The 11,512-nt window shown below is 51.7% G+C and overlaps 1 protein-coding gene across 1 annotated transcript in view; it reads left to right on the top strand.

Moving 5' to 3' along the window:
- Nucleotides 1-9,660, top strand: part of PMEL (premelanosome protein) — a 17,404-nt gene extending 7,744 nt beyond the window's left edge. The window contains exons 3-13 of the mRNA XM_044449525.1: nucleotides 5-71; nucleotides 214-360; nucleotides 831-971; nucleotides 2,326-2,487; nucleotides 3,278-3,658; nucleotides 5,109-5,546; nucleotides 6,866-7,030; nucleotides 7,895-7,988; nucleotides 8,353-8,555; nucleotides 8,952-9,042; nucleotides 9,501-9,660. Of these exons, the coding sequence (XP_044305460.1) occupies nucleotides 5-71; nucleotides 214-360; nucleotides 831-971; nucleotides 2,326-2,487; nucleotides 3,278-3,658; nucleotides 5,109-5,546; nucleotides 6,866-7,030; nucleotides 7,895-7,988; nucleotides 8,353-8,555; nucleotides 8,952-9,042; nucleotides 9,501-9,660 (2,049 nt within the window). The remainder of the gene's footprint in view (nucleotides 1-4; nucleotides 72-213; nucleotides 361-830; nucleotides 972-2,325; nucleotides 2,488-3,277; nucleotides 3,659-5,108; nucleotides 5,547-6,865; nucleotides 7,031-7,894; nucleotides 7,989-8,352; nucleotides 8,556-8,951; nucleotides 9,043-9,500) is intronic.
- Nucleotides 9,661-11,512: the final 1,852 nt, after the last annotated feature.

Below are 11,512 nucleotides of genomic sequence, written 5' to 3' on the forward strand. Positions count from 1 at the left end.
CAAGACCTGGAACTCGGGGCTGTACCCCACGTGGCAAGAGGGCGACCCCAGGCAGCGGACCTGCTGGCGAGGTGCGGAGCGGCTTTGGCCAGAGGGCAGGGGCTGCACGGGAGAAGGGGAAGCGCTGGGCTGAGGCTTCGTGGCCCAGTGGCAGGGGAAACTCAGAGCTGCATGGCATCGCTGCCCCTCTCTTTCCTTCCTCTTCCGCTCCAGGTGGCGATGTGAGCTTCGACATCAGCAATGATGCCCCAACAATAACAGGAGCCAAAGCCACATTCAGCATTGCCCTGCGCTTCCCCAGCAACCAGACGGTGCTGCCAGATGGACGCGTGGTGTGGAGCCAGAACTGCTCCATAAACGGTGAGCCGAACGCATGCGTGCGTGGCGCATCGCATCGCCCTCTATCCCGCTGGAGCCCCGTGGGGGCCCCCGGCCAGGGGTGGCAAGTGTATTTCATCCAGAGGGCCACTTTCAATTTCACAGCAGTCCTCAGGGGCTGCACTGCACAAGTGGTCTGAGCCACAGGCTAAACGGGGCTGCAGGGCCAAATGAAAAGCCAGTATACTGTAACTGAAAGCTCTTCCTGCCAGTAAGGAAGCCCTGAAAGAGGCAGTTCAGCCTTTTAAAATGAGGAAAAAACTACACAGCAAAAAGCCAGGGGAAACCACCAAATCAACCAGTGAGCTGGGAAAGCAGCTTCTGGGGCAAGCTGGGGGGTGGGGGAGACAGACTGGGACTCCTGGAGGGTCAGATTTGGCCCTGGCCCAGACCCTCCTCACATGCGTCACCTCTCCTCATTCCCCCTCCAACCACTCCTTGCTGTCTTGCAGGAACACGCGTGATGCAGGGAGAGCCTGTTTTCCCTGACCAGGAGGCCAAAGGCTCGGACTCCTTCTTTCCCGATGGGCAGCCCTTCCCCTCAAATGGCCGTGGAAGGCGTGGCAAGTTTGTCTACGTCTGGCAGACATGGGGTGAGTGGATGCTCCCGGAGAAGTGAGCAGGGCCAAGTCTCATGAAGGCTTTACTTTATTCTTCATCATTACAGTGGGGGTTTTTTGTCATCGTCGTCGTCGTCTTCCATTTCTATACTGCCCATAGCCAAAGCCGTCTGGGTGGTTCACGACATTTTCAGTCACCCATCCAGATTTCAACTAGTCCTGACCCTGCTTAGCTTCTAAGATTAGGCAGGATCAGGGACTCACTGAGAGAGAAGATGAGGTGAAAAAGGAAGAAGTGTGTATTATGCATTTGCAATTTTATGTTGAAATTTTGCAAGCTACTTTGGGATCACCAAACCTAGAATTGAATCCGTAAGCAAACAAACAAGAGTACTCATTTGTCTTTCAAGTGAAATAATCCTCAATTTGGATTTTTCCCCACTGGGGCAGCCATGCCAGTCTGTTGCAGTAAAGGAACAAAGAGTCCTGTGACACCTGAAAGACTCACCAATTTGTTATGGCATAGGGTTCATGGACTATAGTCCATCTTTGATGAAGAGTCCTATAGTCTGAGAAAGCTTATAGTATAAAAAATTGGTTAGCCTTTAAGGTGCCATGAGATTGTAATTAATGGATTTTTATCTTATGAGCATCATGTACTAAGGCCCAAGTTCTGGCTGCGGAGTGGTTTAGAATAAAATTAATCCAAATCTTCCTCCTCAGGCATACAAAATATGCCCAACCTTCCCAAATAGAAATCCTCAGAGCTGTTTGTGTCCTTCAACTCAAAAGACACAAAGCATTGTTCTTTGGCTGTGGCTACTACTGGCAGGGATGCCATTTTTTCCTGGGTAGGCTCCTAGGGCTTTAAGAGCTAAATAGCAAACAGAAATTTAGCAGGTGACTCTTTCCCCCTGTATGTCAAAGCAAAAAAATCTTTTCCTGCTGCTTCTTACTTAGCTATGAAAGACACTGAAGCCCTGCCAGAGAAGAAGTTGGCAGTCTGCCTTAGCCATGGCGAAGCTAGAGCTTCTCGCTGTGCTCCCCTCACAGGCCATTCTCTTGTTTTTGCTTGGAGACTTCTAATATTTCACTGCCCTCTGGAAATTCCCTCCAAGCACGGTCTTATGCATGTTTAAGCAGAAAGACATCCTACTGTTGCCAATGTTCTCCAGTCATACATGCTCCCATGCTAGCTGGGGAGTTGCAGGATTCCCCCCATCTAAACATGGATAGGATTGCACCTTGAATTGCACTTCTGTGTGCATCTGTGGCACAGGCCCTAGACCGGGTCAGCATTGCCACATATAAAACAGAGCAAGGAGGAAGGGAAATTCCTGTGCACCGTCTGGATACTGTCTCTCCTGCCATTTTTCCCTCCCCACAGGACGTTACTGGCAGGTAGTAGATGGTCCCTCATCTCAGCTGACTGTTGAAACCAGTGATATCCCTCTGGGTTCCTACACCATGAATGTGGAGGTCTACCACTATCGGGGACGTGAGAAATTCATCCCAATCGGTGGCACCTCATCTCAATTCAGCATCACTGGTAGGTGGGAAGGCCGGGACTCTGCTGGGGCAAAGGCATTTCATCCTGGTATCCCTACTGTGAGAGGAAGGGGACTTCCACAGGTGGAAGGGCTTTGCTCTAGGAAAGATTCTCCACCTGATTTTTTTGAGGATACCCCCCTCCACCCCGTGCATGACCCAATTCAGCAGGACTCCTGCTGATGGTCTGTGCAGCATTTTCAATGGGCCAAAAGACTGCCATGAGAAGAAGGCACTGGTCAGTCCCTTCCCCTCTCCGATAATCTGAGTATTGGGTTGGATCCAATTTTAAACTTTATCTACTGCAGTGTTGGAAGCGGACTTCCCCACCAGCCCCCTTGATGAAATTTATAAGCCCTGCCCTAGCACTCTGAACACATATTTGTATTGATTTCTTATATTTATAACCCACCTTGATTCCTTTCAAGGAACTCAAGGCAGCTTACATAATTCTCCTCCTCCTCTCAAGCCGAACCTCACAACAAGAACCCTGTGAGGTAGACAGAGCTGAGAGTCTGTGACTGGCCCCAAAATCACCCAGTTATATCCATGGCTGAGTGGGGCTAGAACCCAGGTTGCCTGAGTCCCAATACTGCCACCTCCATAGCCATCTACCACAAAATGTGAGTGGGGACCAGCTGATGGAGCAGGAGGCACTGTGGGCCAGTGGGAGAGGGAGGGCAGATATGAAGTGACTGGGAGGTTCCCTGGGGGTTTGTTCTGTGGCCATGGCCTTCCGTCTGCCCAGTTACCTTCCGTGTCTGCTGCTGATGCTCTGCTCGCCTTCCCAGATCAGATCCCGTTCAATGTGGACATAGCACAGGTCGAAGGGGCCAATGGCCGCTTTGTACGAAACCGGGCCATTTCCTTTGGTGTGCGCCTCCACGACCCCAGTCAATACCTGCGTGATGCTGACATCTCCTATTCCTGGGATTTTGGGGACCAGAGTGGGACACTGATATCTCGATCCGCCATGGTTACCCACACCTACCTTGCTGCTGGGACCTTCAGCCCTCGTGTGGTGCTCCAGGCTGCCATCCCATTGGCCTCTTGTGGAAGCAGCACGACGGATGCGCCAGTCGTCGTAGCCACAACAACGGCAAGTGGCACCCCTGGGCCAGCGACCAGTGCTTTTCCCACTGTGGTCAGCTCCGAGGGCATCCAGACCACTGGTAAGTGTCGAGTGCCCTCCTCCATAGCTGGACAGCTCAGGATCCCACTTGGGGATGGAAGGTAGCTCAGTTGTAACCCATCAGCTTTGCATGCAGAAAGTCCGGAGGCTGATCTGCAGTATCTCTACGCAGGGTTCAGAAAGAACCCTGGGCACCACTTGCCCTTCTCCATGAGTACAAACTGCATCTCAAATCTGTATATGGTTAACAGAATTTGTTTCTGAAGGTAGCATTTTTGGAGGTAACTTAAAACACTTTTCTACCAGATCTGGAGTGACATAGCAATGCATTCACAGGATAAACAGAACAAAGGTTTTTAAACCATTATTTGGAACCTCTGTGGTTCCTTGGGAGGTTTTCTTAATGAGAAAATGCGTCATGTAGGAGAACTTTCCCTAACGATCAGCTTGCCCACTCATACTGATCTTCAGAGCCACAACAAAGCATTGCATAAAGCTCACATTCAGTTCCCTCTGGGTGATGGTGAGGCTGAACAAGCCTAAGCAGTGAGCAAATTTGCCCTAGAACAGTCTCCCTGAGCTTGGTGAACTTCAGATGTTTTGGACTGCAACTCCTGGGTCTGATTGGTAATTAAGGTTCAGAGCATCAGGATTCCCCCCAGAATCCTCTGCAGTGGGCAAGGTCTCCTTGGCAGAGAGGGAGAGGTAGGAAAGTTTCCTTTCCTTAAAGGAAATCCACTGGACATCACTGGAACACCAATGGAACAGGTCTTTAAATCTAACCACAGTCTAAAAGGGCCTCTCTCCATCGTTGGCTTACTTGCCATTCACTTTGACCCCAGGCACTTCCAAATGAAGCTTTTCCAGCACCGTCCTTCTTTCACATTCACTGACATTTACAGGGTGTCCAGCTCAAGGTTGTTTCTTCTCAGTCCTCCTATGCATCCTTTTTTTCTTACTCCAGAAAATTAATTAGGAGAAAGAGATGGAATAACTACAATTATTTCTAATTACTAGTCCTTAGAATCCCTTCATCTAGGGCACCCTAATGTCTAGGGTAGCAAATTCCAACCATTTTTTGGTCTTAATTTGGTCTTCATTTGAGCCATTTGAGCAAGGATGGGGAACTTCAGACCACATCTGGCCCTCTGTGGTTCCCCAGAAGACCAAGCCAGTTTCTCCCCCATACTAACATGTTGAGATGCTTCTCCTAAGGCTCAGTGACTGGCAGGATGAATTTTATGCTAAAATATGCTGGTATTTCTTCTTACTTTTAGCCCCATCCTTATGCCTTTGGCCCACCCTTCTTTGCCCTCAGTCCCTTCACCCACCATGAAGAGCTTCTCCGAAGCTGAATTCATCTGCCAGGCTGAAACAAGTTCCCCCCACCCTGCCCTGCCCCACCCCATGACTACATGCCTACAAGAGCACGCTTAGGATATTTCCTGTGGGGTCTCTCATTCGCTCTCCACCCACCCTCGCCCTTTCAGCCCCAGCTGCCGCAACTTCGGCATTCGTAACAGAACGGCCACCAGGGACGGGCTCTGTTCCCGCTGCAGTAGCATCTGTCACCGTGATCAGCACCATGCCTGAAGGGGCAGATTTAGCTGTTGCATCTGTGGAGCCTGGAACTGCTGCCTCTGCTGCTCCGGCTGAAGAAGCCGCAGGCACCGCGGACCCTGCATCTGGGACTGCTGCCACGCCTGCACCTCTTCCAGGCACCGTGGCATTGGCGTCCACGTCCAGCGTGGTGTCGGCATCCCTACCTGGCACTGCAGGGGCTGCTTCTCCATCCGTGGTGGCACCCGAGGATGACCCCAACACTCTGGCAGCCACAGTTTTGTCCTCTGGGGCACCTGCAACAGGACCCCCTGGAGCAAGCACAGCCCTCTCCAGCGTGGCCAACACAGCAGCATCTCCAGCAGCAGGTAGGCGGGTGAGAGGTTCTTTGCCTTGCAGCTGCTCAGGATTGTGGCTTAATGCCTCCATCCCTGCGGATTCTCTGGGGCTGACTTTTCCTCAGAGAGAGCATGAGGCAGGCGAGGGTGGGCTTATTAGTGAACTTCCTGCAGGCAGAGGGCATCCAGAGTGGAGATAAGGAAAGGGAGATGGGCTAAGAAGGCAGGAATGGAAGATTATCTGGGTTGAGGCATGTGATTACCGTATGGTGCACATCAGCAGAGAGAAAGAGTGGACTAGAAGCAGCCACCTTTTTGTATAAGTGTTGCTTAATAAACTGGAGTATCTGCACAGTTCCTCCCAAGGGACGCAGCTCCTTGCAGTGATGTGATTCCAGGACAAATGAAAAGAGGACACCACTTCTTCCCCTGGATACTCTAACAAAACCCATCTGCCGTTCTGATCACCACTCATATTCCTGATGCTCCCCTTGGCCCCGGCTTCAGCTTTCCCGCTTTCACCCTAGTCACTACCGATCTCTGCTGTCCCCCGTGCGCCTGCAGACACCTCTGTTGGCACCCACTGGGCTCCCTGTTCCGCCTAACTTTTGTTGCAGACTCTTTACTCATTCAAGCGTTTTAACAGAAAGACTAGCACGCTGCAGAAAATAAGGCTGGCCTCCAGTACCACCTCCATTTCCAAAAACATGTCCAGGTCGCACATGGGTCCCAGAGGCATCCTCACAAAATAAAAATGGGGAAAGCGGCTGCAGCCCAGCCACCCAGAAAAAAGAAAAGGGGCAGGGTAGAGGCAGATGGCAAGCAGGTCTTTGCTTGTGTGCATGTGTGAGACAGAGTTTTGCCTGGGTTTTATGTGATACGAGCTTCCTATTTCCCTTTGGCATGTGTGCTTCTGTTTCTCTGAGAATTGATGGTTTGTCTTCTGGGAAATGAGTATTTTGTTGTGCATTGTGTGTTTCCTGAAAGGCCACACCCACCAAGGCAACCATTTTGTGAGAACACCCACGAGCCTCTCATCATTCCAAACGTGCTCACTGATTCAAAAGAGGGTGGTGCCCAGTCCACCCTCTGTACTTCCCCGTAGCCTCCATGCCACCCCCTACCTACTCAGCAGAGAGTAGCTTGTCTTTCTTGTACAGAGGAGTAATCGCTTCACCTTAAAATCTGCAAATCTAGCCACATCCATCAGCCCCTGGAGGTCAAAGCACCCACGGCTTTTCCCCTTCCAGCAGCTTCCCCTTTGAGACACAGGCAGCGTGAGGCTATGAGGAAAAGGAGATGGAGAAGCAAAACATATTTTTCTCCCTTGACCTTGGACTGTTTCCCAGCAGATGTTGCTGAAGATCCATCAACCATCGGCCTGGCCGGATCCGTCACACCGGACACTGAAACAACTTCAACTGATGCTGCCCAGATCTTGGTAAAGCGCCAGGCACCAGCTGGCTGCCTCCTCTACCGCTACGGGACCTTCGCCACTGATCTGGACATTGTCCGTGAGTCCGGGGGCAGGGGTTGCTGCCTGCAGGGATTTGACTGTGGGCCCTTGAGGATTGGTGGCATCTTGGCAGGGAGGTGGTGAAACCATGCACAGAAGCCTGCTGCACGGTCACCTGGGCTTGCTGCAGTCCCATCCACAGGTGCCCAAATGTTTGTAGCCCTGCATCCAGCAAATGAGTGCCACACAGTGCTGTGGCCGCTGAAAGAGGATAAAGTTGCATATTTGTGGTAAGGGAGGAGGACAAAAATATTCTCGAGGGGTGAGAAACGCCATTCCACCTTCTGATCAGAACCTGATGGTATAGACCAGGGGTCTCAAACTCGCGGCCCGCGGGCCACTTGCCGGGATGGGCAGGGCACGGGGGAGGGGCCCTGCGGCCTTCAAAGCGCCGGCGGTGCCCGGGCTGGCGGCGGGATGAGCGGCCCCCCACCACCGCGGTGGTGGAATACTCGATGCAGCCCAGCCTCACCCAGACTCCTCTTCCAGCGGCCCCCAGGTAAGTTGAGTTTGAGACCCCTGGTACAGACAGTATGTTGTCATACTGGCAACAGAGCCTTTTTAGAAATAAATCCATCCAGCTATGAGCTGGGTACAAAAGGGCCATTTAAATATAGGCAGCCCATCATCCATTTCTTCACTTCCAGAGGTGATTCTCCAGATGTTTTTGGACTGCATCTCCCATCAATCCCAGCCACCCCAGCTAATGGTAAGGGATGACGGGAACTGCAATCCAACATCCAGAGGTCCGCACATTCCCTTTTCCTGCTCCAGGGCAGGGGAGAACTGTATCAAAGCCAGGCAGCAAAAGGAACGCACGTGGAAGAGAAGCGGGCCCCATCTCTGTTCTCTCTTACTGCAGAGGGCATCGAGAGCGTAGAAATTGTGCAAGTGGTACCACTGGTGTCGGCCGTTGCAGCAAACACAGTAGATCTCACAGTGACCTGCCAAGGAAGGTAGGTTGTGTAACAGGAGCCACCTCCTCGGGTCCCTTCTCCCCATCCCTGGGCTTTCCACGCCATCATTCAGAACGGTGGCTGAGCTGCACAGGAGCAGACTGACGGGCTGCTAGGGAGGCCTGAAAGGAAGTTAGGAGCCCGGCAAAGGGTGCTGTAGGCCAGCTTGTGGATGGGCCATCCTCAACAAGCCGGACAGCCCTTCAGGAGGCTGGGAGAGACAATGCAGCTACAGTGAAGCTGAAGCAGTACTTGGATAGCAAAGCACTGCCGTGGGGGAGATTTCCAAATGCTGCGGTTAGTGGAGGTGGGGAGGATTGGTCTTCTTCCAACATTTCGACTAATAGTCCTGTCCCGCTGGTAGCCTCCCAGAAGAAGTCTGTACCACCATTTCGGACCCCGAGTGCTTGATGGCCCAGGAAACGGTGTGCAGCCCTGTGCAGCCTAGCCCGGACTGCCTGCTGGTTTTGCGCCAAGCCTTCAACCAGTCCGGCCTCTACTGTGTCAACATCTCCCTCGCTGATGCCAATAGCCTTGCCGTTGCCAGCACCCAAGTCAGTGTCCAAGGTAAGGCCTGAGCCCTGGAGAGCCGGCTTCTCCTGCTGCAGCCGAGGCCTGCCTCAGCTCCCAAGCCTTAAGAGCTCTGTGTAGGAAAGCAGTTCCTCACATCAGCAGCGTGGTGGGTAGCCCTGCTGTGGGGTGGGCATTGAACAGGTGCAGAGAGGCATAGCCAAAGTGGTAGCCCTGCTGTGCTTCTAGGGCAGAGCTGGGCAACTTGTGGCCCTCCAATGTTTTGGCCTACAACTCCCATCAGCCCTAGCCTTCATAATCAATGGTGAGGGTTGATCGGAGTTGTAGGCAAAACATCCACAAGTTGCCTACCCATTATGAAAGGAAGGTGTGTATCCTGTCCAGTACTCACTGTAAACAGTGAACAGATGTTAATTTCACCTTTTTCTCCAGCAGGAAGAACTTCAGCTTCAGCCCAAGTTTCACTAGTGGTGGGCCTAGTCCTAGTTGCTGCTGCCTTGGGTGCGGTTGTCTATACCTACAGGTGAGTACTTGCCCAGCCACATGGAACACAGGCAGGCAGGCAGGCGCTGAGCAGAGGGAGGCACCCTGCTGCCCTTCAGATGTTTTGGAGGACAATTTCCCATAACCCCTGACCACTGGTCAGGATGGATGGGGCTGATGGGAGCTGTAGCCTGAAAGATTTGGAGGACAATAGGCTGCCTATCCATGGCCCAGAGTAGCTGCATCAAAGTGACAAGCCACCTACAACCCTAAAATAGTCCATGGGTTCCAGGTGGGTTGTTGAGCATCCCAACAGTTTACCCTTGTCTGGTTTGCACATAATGAGGAGCCACTGGGGTTGGATTTGGATCAGTAACTGGCAGCCACAGGTACTGCAATCCAGCATGCCTAGTAAGGACAGAACAATGAACCAGTCTAAGGAATTGTGAGCTACTTGAGTTCATTTGCCCCTTTTAAACATACATTTTTTCATTACAGGCATGTAAAATACACCCCTCTACGTGCAGTGATGTCCTCTGGTACCTCTCCCAGGAGATGGCTGCCTGACCGCACCAGTGTACGCCTCTTCCTACGCCAGGCTTTTGGGCAAGGGGCCAGTGGGGAAAGCAGCCCACTCCTGAGTGGCCACGTGATCTGAAGATGGAGATGAATGCCAAGGGTCCCTTGCCTGGCCATCCACAGACCAGGTGCTTCATGGAGCCCACACTGGGAAAGGAGGCAGCGTCCTCCCCTGCAGTTCTTCTTCCCCCTAAGCTGACCCCCTCCCCGGCAGCATTGTTGTTGTTCTTTTTTAAATTCCCGCTAAGTAAACACTGAGAATCCTTGATGGTGCTATCTCAGTACCTTCCTGAGTGGGGCTGCAGCTGTGTCCATTCAGCAAGGAGCCCGACACCCTGGTCTGCCTCAATGGAGCTGTAGGATTTCTGACTGTACCACTTCAGACACCGAAGGGGGACAGAGGAGAGGGAATTCCTTATTTCAAGGCTTGTTCATCTTAAGAAAGTTCTCTTCTGTATGAAATGAATGTGTGCTTCTCCCCAGTGTATTTAGTATGTTGTGCAAGCCTCTAATGTGGCGAGGGGGGTTTAGAAATATGACACCCTACTCATTGTCTAAAGTGGTATAATCCAGAATTCCGCACCGGTCAACACTACATGCCACATCACTCATAGGTGGGTTTCACAGAATAATCAAGTTGGAGGTTTCCAGCTCTAATAGAGCTTCCAGTTGCCACATTCTTGTACCATACTCCACAGGAGCAGGCACCGATGCGTGTGGTCATGAAAGGCCCCTGGGAGGGCCAGAGGAAGAGGATGGCGAGGGAGAGAAGTGACTGAAGCCTGCCTGGGTGTTGGAGGGGCTGGAGAGGAGAAGGGAGGGGACCTGGGTGCTGCTTCCTGTGGAACAGGTTTCTCCTGAAGAAAGATGGACATCTGACTCTGAGGATGGGAAAGTGCACGAGAGTAATAAAGGTGGGAGGATCTGGGAGAGTCTGCCATTCCCACAGCCCTGTAGGCTTGTGTGCAAACTGGGGTGATTGAGAACGTAGAGGAAAAATGTTTGGCAGGGTTCAGCAAAAGGCGTCCTGGCCTGCAGAAGTAACTGGGTTACCTGCGGTTCTACATTTCTGAATAAGGGGTAAGAAAAGCAAGAAGAGGAGACGGTACCTCTTCTACAGTGGATATGCGTGATCTGTCAGGGTGGAGGCCTCTTACCACACCAGTTTCCAACACAGAAAAGTACTTTGTCATAGACCAACTCATAAGCTAATGTGGGAAGCAGAGCTCACAGCAGGTTCTGAGGCTGCTGGGTGCACTTGGCTTCACAGCTGAAATGATGGGTGCACATGACATCAGACAAGATGCTGGCTCAGCTGTCCTGCCCCTCCTCCTGTGCTCAGGTGGACTTCTTCATGAGTGATCATGTAGCCAATCCAGAAAAAGACATACTGCAAGACTATGCATTTCCCCATAGCATTGTACCTTGTTATGACCCAGGTATTCTTCTGGTTGCTATGTATTCTCCAGCCCTACCACAAACATTACCTGTTGCTGAAAGAATGAGCAAGCAAAGCAGCTCCCCCCTAAGATAAGGTTACCCTTCCTGAGGCTAGTTTTCCTGTCCCTCACTTAGTTACTTCTACATAGTTATCCAACTACTGAATCAAGATTGGAAGGGATGCATTACAAAGGCAGGAGATTCTAGTCAGCAACAACTGATCTCCTAGCTGCTTAAATCAGCAAAAAAGGCCTAATTTGAAAGCTTTCATGGAGATCAGGGAGCTCCACCTGGCCCAGGCAGCTTGCCCATTAACAGCTGATTAATAACTTTGTGTAAAGACACTCACGGAAGCAGCTGCTGCACTGCACTGTGTAGTCCCTTCCAGTGCAGTGATGCATCTCTGTTCCAAACAGTATAGCTCAGGAATGCCTCCCCTGCTCTTCATCCAGTACTAGAATCTCAAGAGAGGGTGAAAGCATTTGGACCCA

Source organism: Varanus komodoensis, unplaced genomic scaffold, assembly GCF_004798865.1.
Source record: "Varanus komodoensis strain SLA01 unplaced genomic scaffold, ASM479886v1 scaffold59_1, whole genome shotgun sequence".
Taxonomy (NCBI): Eukaryota; Metazoa; Chordata; class Lepidosauria; order Squamata; family Varanidae; genus Varanus; species Varanus komodoensis.